This window comes from Girardinichthys multiradiatus, chromosome 13 (genome assembly GCF_021462225.1).
Source record: "Girardinichthys multiradiatus isolate DD_20200921_A chromosome 13, DD_fGirMul_XY1, whole genome shotgun sequence".
Taxonomy (NCBI): Eukaryota; Metazoa; Chordata; class Actinopteri; order Cyprinodontiformes; family Goodeidae; genus Girardinichthys; species Girardinichthys multiradiatus.
Window position 1 is genome coordinate 29345715 of NC_061806.1, and position 22929 is coordinate 29368643.

The 22929-nt window shown below is 40.2% G+C and overlaps 1 protein-coding gene and 1 long non-coding RNA gene across 4 annotated transcripts in view; one reads left to right on the plus strand and one right to left on the minus strand.

The window, feature by feature from the left end:
* The window catches only part of pvrl2l (PVR cell adhesion molecule related 2 like), a 396229-nt gene that overhangs the window by 20369 nt on the left and 352931 nt on the right, over nucleotides 1–22929 (minus strand). For 2 of the 3 annotated variants that reach the window (XM_047383830.1, XM_047383828.1), the window contains exon 8: nucleotides 3152–3281. In XM_047383830.1, coding sequence (XP_047239786.1) covers nucleotides 3152–3281 — 130 coding nt within the window. The remainder of the gene's footprint in view (nucleotides 1–3151; nucleotides 3282–22929) is intronic. The other variant, XM_047383829.1, reaches the window with a different exon arrangement.
* Nucleotides 16768–22929, plus strand: part of LOC124879327 — a 27149-nt gene continuing 20987 nt past the window's right edge. Inside the window, exon 1 of the long non-coding RNA XR_007041001.1 lies at nucleotides 16768–16899. This is a non-coding gene — a long non-coding RNA (uncharacterized LOC124879327). The remainder of the gene's footprint in view (nucleotides 16900–22929) is intronic.

Sequence of the window (22929 nt, forward strand, 5' to 3'; positions counted from 1 at the left end):
ATATTTGATATGCCCAAAACAACTGAAACAATCAAGCAACAAAGTTAATGAAACCAGTAATCTTTGTGTTTCAAGTTCAAATCCTGTCAACCTTTCTAAGCACAATGATAAATTAAGTTGCTTGTTTTGTTTGTTCATATTCTAAATATTCTCAATTATAATTTATGTATTTAAGACAAAACATTTATACTGTACTGGTGTAACAGTACATAATTTCAGAATACATTGTTGCAAGCTATCTAAAGAGGATGCTTACATGTGTACCACAACAGATTACACACTCCACACCAGAGCAATGCATGCACTGCTGACGATGATGTCTTGTAAAGTCACACATTTCCAGACCCCTGGAAATCTGTGACAGCAGTGATGATTGTGCTGGACGTATGGAAGGCCAAACAGGCCACAATTCACATGAAAAGCCTGGTGGTGTAAAATAAAAGCTGTTCAATACATCAACAGATGCTTGTCTCATTGCCACCTGGTGTTGAAGTGCTTCAGTTATGAGTTGCTTTTTAGTTTTAATGAATGTCAAATTAAATGAAACAAACATTTGTCATTTTAAAAGTTGTACAATGTCTATAACAAGAGTGATACCTTTCAGTTTTGGACTTAGAACCCTGAGCATTTTCAACTCTGTGCTGCTTTCTGACACTGAAATCTCCAAACGTTTTGACTTTTCCTGCGATGACTCAAACAAACATCTCTTGGAATATTTGCAGAAAATACAAGCGAAAAGAAACCTTCTAAAGTAGACAAAGCATCACCCCAAAATCTGTCACCAAACTGTACAATTATACCTTGACTGAGCTGTTTAATATTTTCCAACACAAATATTTTACTGGGAGGTCTTTCTGGTTTTTAAAACCAGCTATTTCACTGACTGTATTGATTTATTTTTCAGTGGTTTCATTAGGTTTGCACAACTCTTCCAGACTTTTGTCACCTCTAATACAATTTTTTAAGCTTTTTTGTTGGACCAGATTAAAATTATATTTGACAAATTAACTGGAGAAGCATTCAGTATACAGGTCCTTCTCAAAATATTAGCATATTGTGATAAAGTTCATTATTTTCCATAATGTCATGATGAAAATTTAACATTAATATATTTTAGATTCATTGCACACTAACTGAAATATTTCAGGTATTTTATTGTCTTAATACGGATGATTTTGGCATACAGCTCATGAAAACCCAAAATTCCTATCTCACAAAATTAGCATATCATTAAAAGGGTCTCTAAACGAGCTATGAACCTAATCATCTGAATCAACGAGTTAACTCTAAACACCAGCAAAAGATTCCTGAGGCCTTTAAAACTCCCAGCCTGGTTCATCACTCAAAACCCCAATCATGGGTAAGACTGTCGACCTGACTGCTGTCCAGAAGGCCACTATTGACACCCTCAAGCAAGAGGGTAAGACACAGAAAGAAATTTCTGAACGAATAGGCTGTTCCCAGAGTGCTGTATCAAGGCACCTCAGTGGGAAGTCTGTGGGAAGGAAAAAGTGTGGCAGAAAACGCTGCACAACGAGAAGAGGTGACCGGACCCCGAGGAAGATTGTGGAGAAGGGCCAATTCCAGACCTTGGGGGACCTGCGGAAGCAGTGGACTGAGTCTGGAGTAGAAACATCCAGAGCCACCGTGCACAGGCGTGTGCAGGAAATGGGCTACAGGTGCCGCATTCCCCAGGTCAAGCCACTTTTGAACCAGAAACAGCGGCAGAAGCGCCTGACCTGGGCTACAGAGAAGCAGCACTGGACTGTTGCTCAGTGGTCCAAAGTACTTTTTTCGGATGAAAGCAAATTCTGCATGTCATTCGGAAATCAAGGTGCCAGAGTCTGGAGGAAGACTGGGGAGAAGGAAATGCCAAAATGCCAGAAGTCCAGTGTCAAGTACCCACAGTCAGTGATGGTCTGGGGTGCCGTGTCAGCTGCTGGTGTTGGTCCACTGTGTTTTATCAAGGGCAGGGTCAATGCAGCTAGCTATCAGGAGATTTTGGAGCACTTCATGCTTCCATCTGCTGAAAAGCTTTATGGAGATGAAGATTTCATTTTTCAGCACGACCTGGCACCTGCTCACAGTGCCAAAACCACTGGTAAATGGTTTACTGACCATGGTATCACTGTGCTCAATTGGCCTGCCAACTCTCCTGACCTGAACCCCATAGAGAATCTGTGGGATATTGTGAAGAGAACATTGAGAGACTCAAGACCCAACACTGGATGAGCTAAAGGCCGCTATCGAAGCATCCTGGGCCTCCATAAGACCTCAGCAGTGCCACAGGCTGATTGCCTCCATGCCACGCCACATTGAAGCAGTCATTTCTGCAAAAGGATTCCCTACCAAGTATTGAGTGCATAAATGTACATGATTATTTGAAGGTTGACGTTTTTTGTATTAAAAACACTTCTTTTTTTGGTCGGATGAAATATGCTAATTTTGTGAGATAGGAATTTTGGGTTTTCATGAGCTGTATGCCAAAATCATCCGTATTAAGACAATAAAAGACCTGAAATATTTCAGTTAGTGTTCAATGAATCTAAAATATATGAATATTAAATTTTCATCATTACATTATAGAAAATAATGAACTTTATCACAATATGCAAATTTTTTGAGAAGGACCTGTATTCTCTGCAGAGTTTTTAACCAACAAAGTTTGAGATATTAGCAAATGATTGCTTTTGTTTATTTTGATTTATGGTCTGAAAAGCCTCTGAATATTCATAGACTCCATAAAATTATTGATGGTTAATAATTTTGAATGCTGTACCTTTTCTTTGGATGCATCAAATTTTAATCACTACAAAATGAATGTTAAAGCTCCCAGTTGCTATAATTATACACCCTGATGATCTACACGGAGCCTTAGTTTGGAAAATTGCATCTGAATAGTGGAGTAAAAGCCCAGCAGGTTTAATAAATCTCCATTCCCAGCTACAGCCCAAGGGAGGATAAATGGGAACCTCGGAACGGCCGCGTGCCATAAACTTCAGGTCAGGATTTGTAACTGAGCCACCACTGCTGGATCCTTTAATGACCTGTGATAAGTTTTAATGAGCTGCAGGGCCAGAAGGGGGATTAGTTTTGCTCAGGAGGTTAAACAAACGTTTAAGTTGATGCAGAATTAGTAATAAAAACTCACTCTGTGCCCTGCTGGTACTTTCGGATGAGGAAGACGATGCCGATGACGACGGCGATGAAAATGAGCATGCCGAAGATGCCTCCTACGACGACACCTGTCTGTGGGTCTCGAACAGGTTCTCGTTTCTCTTCTTGTATTAGTGAAAAGAAGGCAGAGAGGGAGAGAAGAGGAAACAAAGTGTTATTACCGATTTATTTAAATTTCATGAGACCGATCCCGACATATTAATGTTGCTCACTGGCAGTATTTGTATTTTATTTGTTTTCTTGCAGAGAAGAAGGAATAATCTGAAGCTGTGTGATTCAGGAGTGCTTCATAAAACTGTAGCAGAGCAAAACATGTGAAACAAACAAACAGGGTGACAATGCAGCTCAACCATAAAACATAAAGAATGCATACAGGCACCTTTGAACTTCTTGCTGTTCACCAACACTGTAAAAGCTGTCATAAAGCTCTGACCCGATCCAGTCAAAACACGTAATTTCTCTTTAATTAACAACATCCTTATGGCTTCCACAGGGGTGTGAGGAATCTGAGCTGACTGTAAAAGCTACTCAGTTTGCTCTCTTATTTGAAAGGAAAGAAAAAAATGGTTGGCAGCCGCTGCATGCAGCATTGCATCTACACAACCACCGACTATCCCTGGGATTTTGGCAGGAACAACAAAGCTGGAGTCTGAAAGGTTTTCACAGGTTATTTAGTCCTTTGTTTAGGAAGACTAAATAACCTGAAGACACACCACTGTCTCTGGTACAGAGCTGATAAAATGACAATCTGCAAGGTTTTTACCGTGACTTTAGCTTTGACTTTGCTCATGTTCGCATATTTTATAATGCTTTGCAAAAGTATTTATACCCTTTGAGCTTTTATACATTTTGTCCCGTTAAAAAACTACAGGAATTTTATTGGGAATGTTTGTGATAGACCACAAATAAAAATACAAAAATGTGATATGCATTGTATTCAGCCCTCTTGAGTGAATAATTTCTAGAACTCGTAATACTTCAGTGTACCAAGATGTTTTGCATGCTCCACTCTTTGTGGGGATAGTTTAGGAGTGACTCTTTAACTTGACTGCACACCAGTGCACAAAGTAAACTTCATTAGGTCCTGAAGGACAGAATTTTTGGTTAGGGGGAACATTATTGGTTTGCAGATAGTCCTGACCTTCTCAATTAAACACATTTTGAATGAATTGCTCATCCAACATCAGTGTCAGGCCTCACAATGCTCTTTTGGAAGAATGGTCAGATATGACTATAAACACACTTCTATATGTTCTAGGAAACTCATCTAGAAGGGTTGAATCTCCTGGGGCTGTAAACATTGGGCCATACCTATAATACAACCTTTGTTTTTAAAATCGAATATCATTAACATGAATGCCTGCGTGCAAAGGCAAGCAAATCAGTATTTTTAGCATAATAATGTTTTTGTTTGGAGCAGTATTTGTATTTGTATTTGTCATGGATAGCTTGTACTGCTGTGTCCTAAAAAGACACTGGAAGAGCAGCAAACAGCTTTAAAAACTGCTATGGATGGATGGATGGATGGATGGATGGTGACAAAGGTCACAAATGGAAGTGGTCAAACATGGCCCACGGTCCCTTGTTATTCTTCCCAAGTAAAGCAACCAAATCAGGTAGTTTGTGGACCTGATCAAGATGCGTTCCAGGAGTTCCAGGATGCTTTGGAGATGTCTCACTAGAAAAAAGCCTAGAGACAGCCTCTATAATAGACTCTACAATAACCTGGTCAACCTGTCCAGCAACATTTCATTACTGACTAAATGTTTTTTCATCCTAAACAGCAGGGGGCAGTGTGTTCATACACAGATACATTAGATGGACAGACAGAAATATCAGCGTTTCTTTCACAGCTGGACACACAGAAACAGACAAAAACATGCAAACAGCTTCACTCTGTTCTTCTCTACATAAGAGCTTCTTCAAAGCTCATCTGATGTGTCAAAGATCACAGTTTCTTTCTTTCTTTTTTTACAGTTAACAGTACCTTTTCAACAAAGACTAGGTTACCCTGCTGCTTGGGAAATTCCCAACAGGTGACACAGGAGTCAGGATTTAATACAGGAACAGAGCTCTTATTGAATTCAGAATTGAGGTGAGAGGAGGCTGTTTCCCCAAGGAGAGGAGTGCTGCAGAGAAGATTGATGTAGGAAGCAGGGAGTTTGTTGGAGGGCAAATGCAAAACGTGTTAATAATCTATCAGAGAAGCCACTTGCATCTCTCTGAACAGAAAAAGCTCTTCAGGAATGCTCATCAAACACGGCCGGTGCTCTCACTGCAGGGAAACCAGAGGTGCACGAAGCAGCAATAACTGATTCCATACACCTGCTCATATGAGCTTCCAGAAAAAAAGGATTTAATGTCTAAATGTCACTCTAAAAAGTTTTTGCATCTAACTGGTGTAAAGGTTTGCTGATATGGAAAATATACAATTTGTTTTCTGACCAATATTCTAATTACAGGACCGGTATTTAGCTATGTCCTTTACAACAGCTCTGCTCCACCACACAGCCCCGAAATGAAAGAATGAAAAGGGCAGAAAATGCCAGACGGTATTTGTGGACACGGAAAGAATTTCATTTCCATAACTATGGAAATGTGCGAAATATATTATCAAACTCAGGCTGTTATCAGTCTCCATTCAAAGATGGTTAGAGCACAGGGTCAGAGGATGAAGCATGGATTGTTTTCCTCTTTTACTTTGGGGAACTTTTTTTGGTTGAATTTAAAGCAACTAAAAGGTTGAGAAGAATCACAACAAAACGTAGTTAAAACTGAGAGCTTAATTATACATCCATTCTCTTATATAATTTATTTATTTTAACATTAATTTACCCGTGCATTGGTTATTTTAAACAAACTATTTCATTACCTTTTATTCTTATTATCATTGTTTTCTATCTTAAAAATAGTCATTAAATTATTTCTGTCTTTTATTTTTGAAAAATTAACTAATTAATAATTTTGAGGCTGACAGAATTAAGTAATAAAATAATGCAATTCAGTTAAGCTATGTATAAAATACTAGGTGGTATGTTGGCATTATGTGAAAACGTAATTGGCCCCTAAAACTAAGAACTGGTTCTACCATTTTAGGAACATTGGAAGCTTTTCGAGCACAAACAGATGGTTTGAGGTCTGGCTGCAGCATCTCAGTCAGATTTAAGCCCAGTTTTAACTGGGCTGCTCCACAATCTTCGTTTTTTGAGCCTTTCAGAGGTGGTTTGGATTGTTGTCTTCCTGCATTACCCGAGTCCGTTGAGATTAACTGATGGTGGGATGTTCTCCTTCAGGACAGAAGAATTCATGATTTCATCAATTATGGCAGGACCACACCATCACACCACCACCATCATGCTTGACTCAGTAAGATGTTCCTACTGACCTATTTTACCAAGTCTTGGAGATCATAGTTTTGGAAAATGTGAGAGGGGCCTTTGTGTTCTTTTGGGTCTGCTGACCCAAACTCTCTGTTTCTTACTTCTGAATCATGACCTATGCCCTTAACTGAGACAATGAGTTCTGCAGGGCTTTAGATGTTGTTCTGGGCTGGGCACTGCTGGGAAGGTTCTCCACTGTTCCATGTTTTGTCCATTTATGGAAAATATCTCTCGCTGTGGTTCTGTTGCGTTCCAAAGCCTTAACGATGGCTTTGTCTTTCCAGGCTGATGGAAAACGTTACAAGGAACTTTTTTGGGGCTTTTTATAATAAATCATCACATGAAAACTGTATTTTCATTGATCAGGTTATCTTTGTCGGATATTAAAATTAGCTGTATGATCTGGAATATATTTGTCTGACCAGAAGAGCAAAAACAAGAAATGCCACTTCACATTGCTGGTCATGAAGATAACTTCAAGTCACTTCTGGTTGTGTTTCAAGGGAACCTGAGGAGCACAGTGCTATCCACACGTTCTATCCGTGCTGATGCCTTAGCTCCCAACCATGCCAACCTGTTTTCAGTTTGAGTAAAGCAGCAGAAGAATGTAATGACTGTGGAAAACTTAGTGTGGGTTGTGTCTCAAACTGGGTTCTCGTCATGGTAATTAGCAGACTAACGCCTCCACCACCACTACGCCCACCTCAGAAACATTTGTACCCAAATCAACACGGTATGCAGCAACATGCAGCTCATTCTTCAGCATAAACACCATCTTGAAGTGAAAATAGTCTTCATTTCTGCATTCAAAAAGAATGTCAGAAAAAACAAAGTCAGAGTTTATCTAGAGAATTTCATTTTAAACAGCAATAAAGTTGAAGAACGTTTGTATTATACTGTTTAAATAAAAGCATTCTTTAATATTTGACTGCAAACATACCTTTCCTAACATCGCTGTAGCTCTGACCTTAACGAGTAACACTGGAGAGGCAGCAGAGTTAGAGGGAACATTTATCTGTAAATCCTATAGTTAAGAAGTGCAACTTTTATGACACCCACATGCACGTTTAGTGGCGAGCCCACAAATCCTGTGACCTTCCTGTTCATCTCTGCCTTAACACATTTTCTCTCACAGTGTTATAGAAATTGTAGTACAACACCAACCTTTCACTTTACACTTCCATTCATTAGATTTCATCTTTTCTCCAACTGGCAGCTGCTTCCTGCTCTACTGAACATTTATCTGAATTATCAGGCCGAATATTAAATCAGTAGGTTTAGTACTGGGGCATTTTTCCTTTTTTTAATTGAAAACTGAGAGAATGGGGATTTATTGATGTGTAGAAGCAGACTGCAGCTGATTTTCCTTCCAGATAACACCCGTCCTTTCCTGTTTGTTTCTTGCTCCACTGCCTGGGTCAGCTCAAATCCGCACATCTTACGCTATTATAAAAATGATACTGAAATGATCTGAAATTCTGACTGCATCACATGTTATTTAAATGGACCTGAAATAACAGTACTCGTGTTAAGTGCTCCACCGCTCTCCCATGCAAAACCATTCAGTGTGGGGGATGTATTAGCAATCAGAGAAACACATCGTGCCCAAGGCCTGCACTTGACTGCCTCTCCCTGCTATCTGTTAAAAAAAAGATTTATGCTCCACAGAAAAACAAGTACTCTCCACAAAAAGGCTGAATATGGTGTTCAGGAATTTATTTTTATTGGTTTCACAGCAGCTATTACTGTTAAATGTAGATGCATCACAGAATAGAAGTATGGATATGTCATTTCTACCAACAGTCACATTATGAAAGTTAAATAAATCAGCAAATAATTGAACTGGTTCATGCGACCTGGATCTGGTGGCTGAGCAGAGCTGAAAAAGTATTTAATTACATAAAGCTTTGAAATCTGAGCTTTGTTTGGTTCTTTAAAAAATACCTGGTTAGGTATAAATAATATTCTGCCTTTATATTTATGCATAATGTCCTATAGTTAAGTTTAGGAGCAAGACACCTTTCAGGGATGTTTAGGTAAGTTTGTTGGATTAGGAAAAGGAGAAGTTAGTTAAGGCAAAACATACCTAGTTGGGTTTAGACAGCAGTATATGTTAGCTCAGCACAGGAAAAAATCTGATTTTATTTGGAAAAAAAATTATTTTAAGTAAGAAATCAGGAAAACAGCCATTAAAATTAGATTCTGGCTTCCAATTAGGTTTTGATTAGGTTAAATAAAAAAAAAAAACAACAAGTTAGGTTTATACCCAGACTTCTTGTATAGTTAAGAAAAATCATCAGAATTGTAGTATGGTAACGTTTAGGTGGCTCACTGTATTAGGTTTCCTTTCGTTTAGAAATAAGAACCATGAAAATAACCAGTGCATGGCTGCAATAAAGTAAGAAAATTTCTTAAGGCAAAACCCTATGAATTCAGAGGGTTGTTTTACAAAATTATACAAAATGATGCTTGGTTTGAATTAGGGAAAACACACTTTGTTACTTCTGCCATTAGGTCTATGTACTTAGACCAGTGTTTTTTAAGTGTTTGCTTTCCTACCTCCAGTAGATCATAGCAGATGGCCTCTTACGCCAGGCCTGGTTCTGCTGGAGGTTTTTCCTGTTCAACAGGAGTTGTTCCTCTCCCCTGTCACCACTTACCAGCTCAGTGTGAGGGATTGCTGCAAAGACAACAGCTCAGCTCTGTCCCCTGTTGCTTTGTGCTTCAGGTGCAAACTGGTGCAAAGTGAGTGACTTCATCCATTTGAGTCACTGCTGTTGAGTTGACTACATCGTTAACTTTTGACTAATAATATTAATTTTTTAAACATTAAGGATCAGACTGGATATTGTGTCATTTAGTGTGATCTGTCTATAGATATATCAATATTTTTTCCTGCATAAATGGAAATGAATTGTATCTATTTTCTTTTAGATTGTCTTGAGATTACATTTGTTGTGAATTGGTTAAATTTAGTCTCTTGAATAGATTAGCGAGCAGGTTCTATAAATTCAAGATTAGGGAGACCCCTATTTGATAATGAGTAGGTATGTGAGTTTTGTTCAGACAGAAACAATAGCCAGCTTTAGGCATCAAATTCTTGATTGGTTTGGTAAAATGTTGTTCAACATGGCAAAAAACCTCAAAATCAAAGGTTAGTTTTGTTCAGGGAAAAACGATACTTGGTAAAGGTTTCAATTATGCAAAGACAAAATTAGTTAGATTTAGATTCCGAAATCCAAATTTAGTTTAGTTAAACTCAGACAACAGAACTACGTACAACTTGGTAACTGGGTTTAGTTTAAATTAGACAAATATTATTTAGGATTAAACACAAAATAATCTTGGTTAGTAATAGGGTAAAATGTACTTTATCTTATAACAAAATATTTTTTTCTCTTCTTTGTGTTTTGTCAAAAAGAGCAGAAAAGGTCAAACAACCTGAAGAAAAGCGGATTTTTCTTCAAACTAGTGATTATTTGTCCCAAATACACCATGGTACAGTGTGTGAAAGCCTGAGCAGGAATATTACATTCACATTCTGCTAAAAATATGTAATGCAGTTTTCCTACATGAGAGAAAATTAAAATAGAGGAAAAAATAGCTGGTACGCTTCTTTTCATCCTGCCTGCTTTTTGCCCTGAATGAGGTTTACAGTTGGACTATTTATAAACAGCAGCGTCAGGGTAGGAGGGAAGGTGGAGAGAGGGAGGGAAGACGAGAAAAGAATGGGAGGATGTGAGAGTTGGTGGGAACAGAAATAAATGAAGTGGGGGAGGGAAAAACATATCAAATGAACTGAGAAATAGAGGAAAACACGATAATCTGGGTAATGCAAAGAGAGGTGAAAAAAAAAACTGAGTGAGACAGAGGAGGAGAAGGAGGGATGATGAGGAGGGATATTAGCTGCCTGTGGAAAAGAGGAGATTTTAAAGGTCTAAACACTCCTGAGGGAGGCCATGAGTGACACTGGAACAACAAGCTTTTCTGTCTTCCACTTTTCCTCCATCCTTCTGTCATCTCCTCTCACTTTTCTCAATTTTATACTAAACAGATTTACTTTCTAATATAGCATTTTCCTTTTCTTTACCATTTAAATTTGGTCCTTCATCAGACTGTATTCAACTCCAAGTACTGCATGAAAGCCACCACCACAGGAACTTTGTTCTTCACAAAACTGCCTCCCCCACATCACCATCCAGCAGCGGCTCTGGCAGCAACATTAGCTCCCACCATCACTGGCTTAAAGCACACATGCACTTGTACACCTACAAAAATACATAAATATGTGTGTGTTCACCATTGTTAAAAAGACCACTGGAGTTAGGAGTGTGCACAAATGACTGCAATCAGCGAGCGATAATGATAAATCAAAGGCCACCTTTATTCCTTTCAGCAAGGCACTTTAGAAAAGAGGCATGAGAGCTGGTGAGTGGGAGAGGAAAAGGTGAGTGGTGAAAAACACAAAGACCAACAGCTTTGTAGGAGCCAGGAGTAATTTTTCCTACAGCCAGGCACCTGCAGGTATATCTTTGTTGTTTTTGCTCAATATAGCATCAATACTGCTTCGGTTTTACACCAATTTGTCTTGTGATAGTTGGAAATTACAAAAATTATGAGGTAAAATGGAAATAAATAAAATGCAATTGTTATAAATAAAAACATGTTACAAAGTTTATATCTGAAACAGAAGCTATGATAAAAGGGCTTTTATGACTTATTAACTCTGAGTTGAGATATGTGTTTCTATTTTGTCTTCAGAATAAGTATTTACTTAATCAAGAACTAAAACTTTGGTATGTGTACAGAATTCTGTGTACTTCTAGTTAGTATTTGGTTTTTAATGGTTCATTGATTTTATATCAAGTGAGTTCAAGATCCAGATCAAGGGTTAGACCCACCTTATCCAGATTAGGGAGACTGTGGCACTGTCTTACAGCCAATCCTGGCTGCGGAGCTCACCTGTTAGCGCCTGCTCCTCAGGCCTAGGGCTCTGTTAGACCTAGTTTTAAAAGCTACAGGAAGGGCGCCCATGTGGGTGAAACCACCTGAGGGGGCCATGTCGAGGTTGGGTGTCATTGTTTGCAAGTGGGAATGGGGGCTCGGACACGCTGACTTTGGGCATTATAATTTGGCTTTAGGAACATGGAACATCACCTCCCTGCTGGGAAAGGAACCCAAGCTAATGTATAAGCTTAAGCAATATCAGCTTGATATAGTTAGACTCATCACCACACAGAGGCTGAACCCTGGACTCTCTTAAATTCCAGAGTTGCCCTGGTAAAGAGACGTTGGGCAGGTATGGAGATACTCACAAGACCCCAGCTGAGGTCTTTGGTTTAGAAGTGAATAAGAATCGCTTTCTTGTTGCTTTGAATTGAAAGAAAAAAGGTTATTGTAAACCACAGATGTTTGAGGGTCAACTAGAAATATCTGACAAAGCATCCTGTTTAGGAGATCTTCAACTGGCACATCCTTAAGGGTTTCACTCATCTTCAGATGGAACTTGGGGACATAGAATTGGAAGGAGGCATTTTTAAGATCTCCATTACGGATATGGCTTCCAGGAGCAGCAACCAGAGGACGTGTTAAGGAACACTAATGTTGGAGTCATCAATTTTGGGCGCACAGTTGAACATGCGCAGCTCAACAGAAATCGCAGTTCTGACGTCAACCGGGATTATAAAACCCGCGGAAAATAAACTTTCATTGCCATTTCCAAAGTGTCTCACGGGACCACGCAACGGAGGCGCATATCTGGAGAGACCAAAGCTCGCAGGCGAACGTTTTCTCCACACGGCCATTCCCAGAAGAGCTTGAAAGCTGGAAATCTGTCTGATACAAGAAGGTCAGAAGATTCATCGAAGACATCGCCGACACCCGGCGCAGGTAAAAACCCGCAGAGGTTTTATTTCCAAGGAGATGACCTTCCTCCTTGTTGATTCAGTCGACTAAACGGTTCTTCATATTTTCCCCTCCAAGACGGATGAGAAGTTTACTGTTTTGTTTTCTTGAGGTGATCACGGATGCGTAATCCCCCCCCCTCACTCATTTTCTTCAGACCTGACCCATCCTCAACGTCACAGTAATTTCGTTCTTTTTACATTAAATTGGATAGGTACATTTAGAAGTCTGGGCAGGATGAGGCATAGTGAGGGTGATTTAGCATCACCAGTATTTAACCCAAGGTATCAACTTGTTGCATGCAATACTGATTGAAGTGTTTTATGCTGAGCTGTGTTTTGATTTGCTGCGCAGGCGCTGCTGAATCGTATGTGTTCACGTTTTGTCTGGCTGATCCCAAATGAGCCAGGAGTTAGAAGTTGGACTTTTAAACGTTTTCATTTAAAGTAACTGCGGTTTGGGCCTTGTGGCCAGACCACTCCTTTGTTCCAGTTTTATTACTGGAGATTTCCACTGGATTCCCGCCTCAGAGTTTTATGACTCTTTGTTGGAGATTTGGGGCAATCAGCTGCTAGAGACTAAAGGGGCGTGGCCCCACCATTTTACCAGCTGATTGCTGCAATCGAGACATCAGCACACCAGGGGGACTTCTCTTTCCAAGGTAACCCAAATTGCACATTTTGTCCATAAACCTGCTGGTTTGATCTTCATAGACACTCAATGCGCATATATTGTTTTTTATTATTATTGTTAGGTAGTCATTTTTATTCCCTTTGTGTAGAATAGTGCTTCTCAGTTAGGTGAAGGTTTTTGGACCAGAATAATGGTATATCAGAATTATTTGGGTTCAGTAAATCTTCATATATGTAATTAAGAGAAGTGTTTGTGTTTATTTTGTGCAAGAGTGATTTATCCATCCAAACAAGGTCAAAGTTCCCCCACCTTTGGTGAAGCGGTTGAATAAACAGTGACATTTTGTGGTTCTGGTTAATAATTTCCAGAGGCTGGGGAGATAGGCCTGATCTGGTAGGCCTGAGTTTCTGAAAAACCGTTTGTTAACTCAGAAAAGGAAACAAGAAACATCCCACGGCCATGGTTGGGGAATGGAAAATTCCAATTTGGACTGAGCATATTTTTTGAAGATCTCCGGAATTAGGCACCCCTGTCCTCATTACAAAGAGAGTTAAGATGTGCTCAAACAACTGGGCCCAGGGATTGAAAGAGAACACCCTAGAAGACTGCTTCTACACCTGCAGAAACATATATAACAGCAATGTTACCAATGTTACCAAGTGCATGGTACTAATGAATGCAAGATATATTTAGTGGTAACTGCTGCTCAATACAGAAAATCTGTGTATCTGTTAACACCTGAATCCAAACACCTGTGAGTATGAGTGTGAGCACCCTTGTGTATGTAAAGTTTCTCCATACAAATATGCACTAGCGAGTGTGAGGAGCCACAGACCTGCCCCAGGACCCGAGACAGACACAGAGGAGGTCCATACCCATGCGGAGAGGGGGCCACGAACAAAAGAGGGGTCTACCTGGTCTACAAACAAGTCCGCCAACCAGAGCCATCGCAGGACGAAAAAGTCTCATCCCCCCAATTAATTCTTATCTCAACGCCATGAGCCCTCCACCCCCATGAGCCCCAACATGAATTTTTCCATAGGGCAACCCCCAACCAGGACACAGATATCGAACACCTGCCCCTGAACTCAAATACCATGAATCGCCTCACGACAGGGGCACACTCCCACAGATGAGCTCCAACCCTGAAAAGCCGATGAAGACACATTCATAAAGCACAAGTTCCACACACAGTCCTGTTCCAAGCCCCACCGTCGCATCCCATCCCCCCATCACACAGTGTGCCACCAGAGCACACCAGAGCAGACACCACCAAGCACTGCTCACAATGGACCCCACAATCCCACTCCAAGAAGGGGCAAAATTTCCCAGCAAGCAGTCCCAGGCAAGCGGCATGCACCAGGGGCCCAGCAACCACACAGACACACCACATAACCACCGCTGCAAATACAGCCCAGGAAGAAACATCAACCAGTTCAACTCCACTGTCTCCGTTCAGCTGATTCAAATCCAAAAAAAAAATTATAATAAAAATTTAAAAAGGCAAATCCCCCCTACCCCCACATGCTGTAAACCCCCCCTTCGGGCACAAAAGCGAGGGGAGCAGCACACTGCCAGAGCCAGAGGAGGAAGCATCTCAGGAAGGCCACCACCAAAGACCGGGCACCCCGCTAACTCCACACCCCAACCCTGGAGGAGCCCCAGCATGCCGACCACACACACTCCTGCATGGCATACCGTCTGTACCTGGCGCCCCATCCCAGCCAACGGACCAAGCACCAAAGGCAGGGACCGAGATCTAAAAAAATTCAAACGATCCTGAGAGAGCCAAAACGCCAGCCCCGGCACCAATTGACCCTCAAAACCCAACTCAGCCCAGACCCTGACCAGAAGGCCCACCTCTTCTCCCAGCCTTCAACCCCAGACGGCAAACAGCGAACGGGGGTGTGGAAAAACCCCATGCCTACCTATGCCTGCTCAAGTGTGGTGTTGATGTGTAATGTTGTAGAGTGCATTTAAAAGGAAAAACAGGTGTGGGAGAGGGGCTTTTTCTTGCAAGCCTTCATCATCACAAAATAATAGCAGATTTGACTCAAATAGGGATGCTTGCCCTCCCGCTTCCATTCACTTTCTCTTATAAGATAAACAGCGGCAGTCACAATCACACATTCAAACCCACACAGCAGCACACAGCGTGCAGCCTCCGGCCACCAACGCTACACAGACCACTGATGTTGTAAGTGCACACAAATGACTGCAATCAGGAAATAATTACGATGAAGAAAAAAGGGAATGATTATAATGTTGGAGGAGAAAATGCACCTTTATTCCTCTTTGCACGGCACTTCAGGAAAGTATTAAAAGAGGTGGTGGGTGAAAAAGGAAGAGGAGTAGAATAAAGAAAAAGAATGCTGTTTGGGGATCAGCATAATTTAATAGTGTGTGGCTGCTCAACATTGCAAAAATCTCGCCACTCGACTTCTCAGGTTCCCTGCAGTAAAAATCTTAATTAGAAACAGTAAACATGCAATTTGTGCTCCAGTGTAAGTCGATGAAAAGGCCAAAAACATTAAGAGTGCTTAAGTATTTTTTCAGGTGGTGGACAGTAGGGAGTTTGCACATATTTTGCCATCTGACTGCTTTAAAATGTCTCAAGTGTGTATATATATTAACATTAATAGTAATGACATGAAAATGGAAAGAAATCCAAACTTGATGTGGTTTTTGACCTTTTGATCAAAAGTCACGATGGCAAGTTTTTGGCAATTTAAACCGTGAATTGAGATGTTTTTTTGATCCCGACATTAATGAACTTGAGAAATTGGCCAAATCCCACATTTTTCCCATCAGGTATTTGGTTTTATTTTCATTTTCGGATGGGTAGAGTTGGCAGCTGGATAGATGAGTCATAAAGACCCTATTATTTCAACATTTGGTATTAAATTTAAAGGTAGAGTTAAGAGTTAATTAGTTATGTTACTTTTATGTACAACACGATTATAGATATAACTTCTGGGCAGAGTTTACCTTCATGTTTCCTTCTACCCTCTAAAGTTATTGTAGACATATTTTTTTGTGTTCTAGTTGTTCTCATGACTGTTTAGTACAAGCCTGAACCTTTTGAGTTTTCACTCTTCCTTATTGACTTACATGAGGCCAATGGATGCCGAGAAATCAGGTTGCTGTTTATTGCCCAGCCAAATCCATATTTTTTGTTATATTAGCTGCATAGCTTTTATTTTGTAGTTGACTGCTGTGTTAGCAACGTTAGCATCTTTGTTGATCTCATAAGCACCTCTACACACAGAGTTGAGAGCAGATTGATGTTTCTTAGGATTAATTCTTCAACATGCATCATTGGAATAATGATGCTGAGAAATAACTCAACTTCTGAGAAAAGAGCCACATACACCAGAGGCTTTCTTATCCAAACTGCAACAATAATGTCCTTATTTCAAACTTTACATTCATTTTCATTTTTGTGATTATTATGCATTCAACCTCAAATAAATGTAAAACTTCAGGTAACAATATGAAAGACCATAAGAAAGTTTTGCCCAAATGAGACGGAGAGAACTGTTTATCCTTTTGAGACCTGACTGCAATCAAGGGTTTTCTTTTGTTGTTTGCATTGATGCGTCACTGCATCATGTTCGTCTACTTTGGTGTAAAGATAGAGCAAGATTTATTTCTGTTCTTTCTCCATGCACACCATGGAGAATCCTCAGCTTAAGCTTAGCAAGTTATTTTGGGGAGTTACCCCTCGTCATTTTAAATAGTGTGCCCCAGAGAGATCCAAGCTCCATCCAAGGACCTGAGCCAGAACCGTCAGGCTGCTTGTCTGGTAAGGAACATTTGGTGATTATATTTTTAAGTTTTTATGTTTCTTAGGATTAATTAATCAATAGAAAGCAGGTGATTAATAAATTAAGTTCTTGAACTAGTTATTGATTTACACTTGTTGATTTTTCTAATATTCTCTTACGTGAAGTGTTGATTTATTTTTGGGTTGATTCTAATTAAACTTTAAATCCTAAGAAATAAATGGAAATCTCTTGCTTCAGTTTATGTGATAGAGATTCCTTCCTGGTGAACAGAAGGATCCTTCAGACTGACATTTGAAAACTCTAATAACCAATGAGCGACTCCAAGTAGTCAGATAAGTATTAGCCAAATTAATCATAAAGTAGGGAATGTGCTGTCAGCTGGAATCTCAGTTTCAAGCATCCAGCATCCAGTGAATGAATCTTTATCAAAGCACACAAAGTGTTTGCATGGTGTTGCATCAGATTAAGTATTGATATTGTTGGGTGATTGCTGCAATATTTGAGTGGCAGGTGTAAAAAAATGATGTGGCAGTGTACATCTTTAGTAGAGGTGGCTTGAGATACTTTTTTTACATGTCCAAACAATTTGATGCATCCCAGCTTTTTGGGAGATCAAAACCTTTATGATACAGTGTTAAAAGTGTAGGAAGGGAATACTGGAGTGTTACTGAAATACAAGGCAGGTATGCAAGTATGTGATGGGGTAATAATACAGTTTAACATAGTGTAATATCACTATGTGGTGTACTTTGTGCCTTATTTAAAGATGCAATCACTGATTTGAAAAAAAAAGAAGCTTAGAAGCAATTTTGATGAACAGCAGGGCTGCAACAAAGACCATCTGTTCTGTGAGAAGCTCTGAATTCAGCCCATGCCTTTATTTTGTGCAATTCATATTGAATTTGTTATATTTTTAAAATAGATGCAAACACATGGACAATCGATGCTCACATTGTATCAGGTTTTATTTTCTCTGCGGAGGAGAAAAGTCTAAACCTAGAAGCAGAAGAACCAAAAGGCTTACAGGATAAAAATTGTTTTGATGACCTGAAACATCAATAGTAAATATCAGACCTTTTGTATCAGCACCCTTTAAAAGCAAATATCGACTCGCTGGGAAAGAAATTCCAGGACTGATTGTATATTTTCCTTTAAAGAGAAATTCTGAAATAAATGGGAAATAGAGCAGAGGAAGGTTGAGGATCAGCACTGATCTGCAAATTGAGGACGCCTTGTGTGATGACTTGGTTGACGAGAACAAGCGGGCCTTGGGAAGAATCATAAATAATTCTCAGGCATCTGGATCCCTTTGCACTCACAGTAATTAGCCTTGTGAGAGTGGAAAAGAGCCATCCAGCAGCGTTTCTGTTACAGTACGTGACAACTTCAGCAGTCTGCAGAGGAACAAAACACACACGTGCACCTGCATGTTGCACAGAAAGACAAGCAGTTCTCATGGGATCTTTAAAATCCCATTTCTCCGTGCAGCTCACAAACACTTGCAGAGGCAGATGCTCTAACGCAGCGTGACCTTTTTGAAAATTAATCTGCCTGTCATTGCTCTGTGTTTGTGTGACAGATATTTTTGGATGCGCAACACTTCTGAACCTTATCTGAAGCCAGAGATCCTCTCTCATTTTCTGACAGTGGGAGCCTTTTCTGTCCTTTTCTCCCCACAAGGGTATGCACCAACTTAACAGGGTAAAGCACTTAAATGTCACACACATTCTGCTGCTTTGCTCCCTAAATAACATCAGTGCTAAAGAGTAGGCTGGGCTCATCACATGATGTGGCCTGGGAAACACAACGGCATTGCTCTTGAAAATGATCCAGTGCAAGTAAGAGTTTCTGGGAGACCTGAATGCCCTAAACCATTCAGGATCAAACTAGGTCATGTTGGTAGAAAGACTGAGGCTGAATGAAATAAGCAGGAAGTGAAGAGGGAGGAAACAGCCACATAATGAGGGAGCGAATAGGACCAGGACTGGGCTGAATAAATCTTCTCGGTTCAGTCTTCTTGGTCTCACTGCTCCCATCTTTGTGTAAACACACTGAAGCTGACATTTCCAGTTGTCTCCTCTCTTAAAAGAGCTGTCATCTATCTAGTCATATAGTATCAACTCACTTAGAGGCTAGGGAGCAAAGGGAGCACAGTGGGATATATGCAAAGAGATCTTTGCAGCCAAATCCTGCAAACATGATCTATCTGAGGTGTGACTGTTTAAACCAACAGCAGGATGAATTGAATCTCTGTGGAACTGCTTAAAATGAGTAATATTAAACTAGAATATTAGGAAGAGTTCAACACCTGTGTTATTCAACTGGGAAAACTATTAAAGATACATTAGCTTTGAAGCATAGACCAGCAAATTTGAGTTAAGGTTGCAGATATTCCAGAAGCTCAATGTTACCCTGCTTCATCTATTCCATAACCAGCTCTGATCATTATCCTGGAACATCCAGTTGTTTCCTAGTTTTTGCCATCCAACCCAAGCTGTCCCCCCATTAGATGAAAGGAGAATGGTTAGAGTGAACAGGAAAAGTCCAGGAACCACCAAGGCTCAAGCCTGTCATAAACTGGAAGCTGCTGGAACACCGTCTCTCTGTCTACTGAGAAAAGAGTTTAACACCTATATGGACTGAAAGGATGCAGATCAAGACAGAGGTCTTTGCTCCAAAATCAGCGCCTTCAAGCTTAACTGAGATTTGCAGCCATCAAACCTTCTGTTAACTGTTAAGCATGATAGTGGAAGCATCATGCTGCCAAGCTCTTTCACGGTCAGTAGATTAAATACTGAAAAAAAGAAGACTACCTCTTAATTCCTCAATTCCTGCTCAAATCAACAGCTACATGGTTGAAACCAGGACACAGCTGGGTGTTATAAGGTAGTTACAGCTTTTTTTTATACCATTGTTCCATTATGGTTGAAGAATGTTCAACATAACTCATACAGCGACTAAAACTAATGACATCCATGCCAATGACGGGTACATGTAAAGTTCTAATCTCATTTAAATTTCACGTGTAACCATCTGGACACACATTCAACTGTTATGCTCGTGATTAGGAATAATACAAGTGATTAACATCACAGGTCAGTGGCAGCAGGTCTCTTTGCTGGTCTCTCTTTAAGACTTTAAATAAAATGTGGGACACTGGGTTTCCTGGTACACATATGTGTTTTTGTGCTTCAAAAACTTCCCAAAGCCATGCCTGAAGTCATTTCCAGTACATTTCATTTTCTACTGGGCCTAAACCCTTTCTTAGGTTCTTAGTTCAAGTCGTGTTGTATTCCACAGAGAAATGATGTACTCCTTTGGGATGCCAATAAATGTCTATGTGATACTGATTCCTCGATGCTACACTAATACACCAACCTACACAACCTAAATGTGTCAAAAGCCTTAGAATGAATTCAGCTTTTATGACAGCATCAAAATCTCACATTTATTTCAAATTTGGAAACATGCAACCCTCAGTTTGAGTAAATGTATTGACTAAGTAAAAAATAAATCAAATTAATGTCTTCCATAACAATTTCTATCAAATAAACGTGACTAAATATTTAAAAAAATTTATACATTCCTTAGTTGTTTAGAGTGTCTGGGACGTTTTCAGCCTGGGGTATGAATATGTTGTGACACTGTGGTCCGTTTCTCTTCAGAATGGGAAAGACAAGAGAACATCCCATTGAAAGGAGGTCAATGTGTGGTGGTTTTTAAGTCAACTCACAAAGTGACCTAAACGTCTCTATGATTAGAGTCAGAGCAATAATAAAAAAAGTTTAAAATAACACTAACTGTGACAAACAAGGCTGGATGATGACTCAAATGTATCTTTACACCATGCAAAGTGAGGGAGGATGGTAAAAACATCACCTAAGCTCATTCAGATCATGTCCATCACAGACATTAATGTGGAGTTTGCTAAATTCTGCTTTGGTCACTTTGGTCAGATGGAACTAAAATTAAAATTTTCATCAGCCAACCCTCTAGCTGTGTGAGGCATAAAACAAATAATGAAAATGCAGAAAATCATCTCATTCCCGTTAAACACAGTGAAGGATCTGTGATGGTGTGGGTATGTTTCTTTTCCAAACAACCCAGGAGCCTTGTTAGAGTGCACGCCTTCATGAACTCTTGGTAACATTTTAGATAAAATCTGGTCGCCACTGCCAGGCAACTGAAAATGGGTTGTCACTGGGTCTTTCAAAGGGATTATAATCCAAAAAATGACTAAATTTACACAGAAATGGTTCAGCAGATACAAAACCAACTTTCAGCCATGACCATCTTACTTCCCAGACCTAAATCCTACAGAAAACCTGAATAAAAAAGAGCATCAGATTAGATTTAGCATCTGGAAAGGTTGTACAAAGAAGAATGGTCAAAGATCCCTCTCTCCTAATGCCTCAATTTTGGGGCAAAACAAGGTTTTACAAAGTACTAGGTTGTACCATGTACAAGGTTACCAGCTGGGGTGCCGGTACAGCAATATTTAAGGCTTTTTACGGATCTTTACCAGGAGGCCAATAAATGTGGACATGCTGTAAGTGGTTTATATAAGTTTTTCAGCTGTTAAAATTGATAATATCTTCTCTAGTATTAGTCTGGGCCACATAAACTGAACTGCAACTGTGGAAGAGCCATTTGGGAGTTTTGCAGTCTGCAGGAGCCAAAACTGACATTTCCTGATGACAAAATATTCTGGTTTATCTGAGTATAAGTTGCTGTATTATAAACGGCTCAGACTAAATAAGTCCTCTATGTTTAGGGCCACGGTAAAGAGATCAGACCTGCCAGCTGCACATACATCCTCTGCTCTCTAGCTTTTAGTGTGAAAGAACTCCAGAGTCAATTTGGCACTCAATAGCAGCCGAATGAGCAGCACGGTTAAAAGGTTAAACGACTGGGGTAATACCTGCACAAAGAAACGGGAGAATGCAAAAATGGGCTGTTAGATGTTGAAAGACTTGGGGCGCGCTCAATTTTAGTATTGTCAGACACTCGGAATTAGCTGGAGAGTGGAGGAGAGATCAGTTCCATCAGGCGCTCCCTGGGTTATTTCAAACATTTGGAATATATTCAAGTGCTGTTTTGCCCAGGTCTGGAGCCATGGGAACACTATAAATATTCATCCTACTTTACTGTTAAGTTCACTCACTCGAGCACATGTCACTTCGAGCCACTTCAAACACACTTCCCGCCGCAGCTTCGGGTCCTGCGGGCCCAAATCGAGGTCGTGTTCTCCTGACGGCCAATCAAGACGACCCTCAGAGAGAGGGATGCGACTGCATGTGTGTGCGTGCTTCTGACTCCCCATTGCTGGGATTCAGATCATGTCTATCTTCATATGTGGGTGTGTAGTGAGGCCAAGAGGCAGCCAATCATTGAGGGCCGATCATCCATCACTCAGACAGCCATTGTGCCACCTGGGTGCCCAAGTGGCCGTCTGTTACCTGGTAACCCTGCATAAGCAATGAACTCGAGGTGAAAGCTTTGAGAGAGTGAAAGAGAAGCAGAGGTCAAAGATTCTCTCTCTGACACACAAGGAAAAGGGCCAGAGGTCAAATATGCAGAGATGTGGCATGTGAAGGACTGAAAATTCAAATGTATTTGTAAAAAGTTGACATGCACTTAAAGCAAGATCAGAGTGACTCTTAAAGATACTTAAGTAGGCAGAAAATGATGTAAAAATCCATAAAACACAACATTTCAAATTAATCTTGTAACAACTCACAGTGAGGAGGAGCAGGGTAAGGGGGTAAAAACATCTCCAAAGCCCACTGTTAGATACCAGGTACAACCAGTGGCATCTTGGGGTCACCAAGCCTCCATAACAACCATTAGATGCTATCCACATGCCAACAAGTAGTGTGGGACATATGTTCTACCATCACAAACAAAGATAAGATTTACCTTTTCACCAACAAACCCTCCAGGTAGGATAAATATGTGCACCTCACGCCCAGTGCAAAGGGCTTTAGAACACTTGCTAGAGAGGATGGCATCATGAAATCTTTGTATTACCAAGACATTTGATGTAA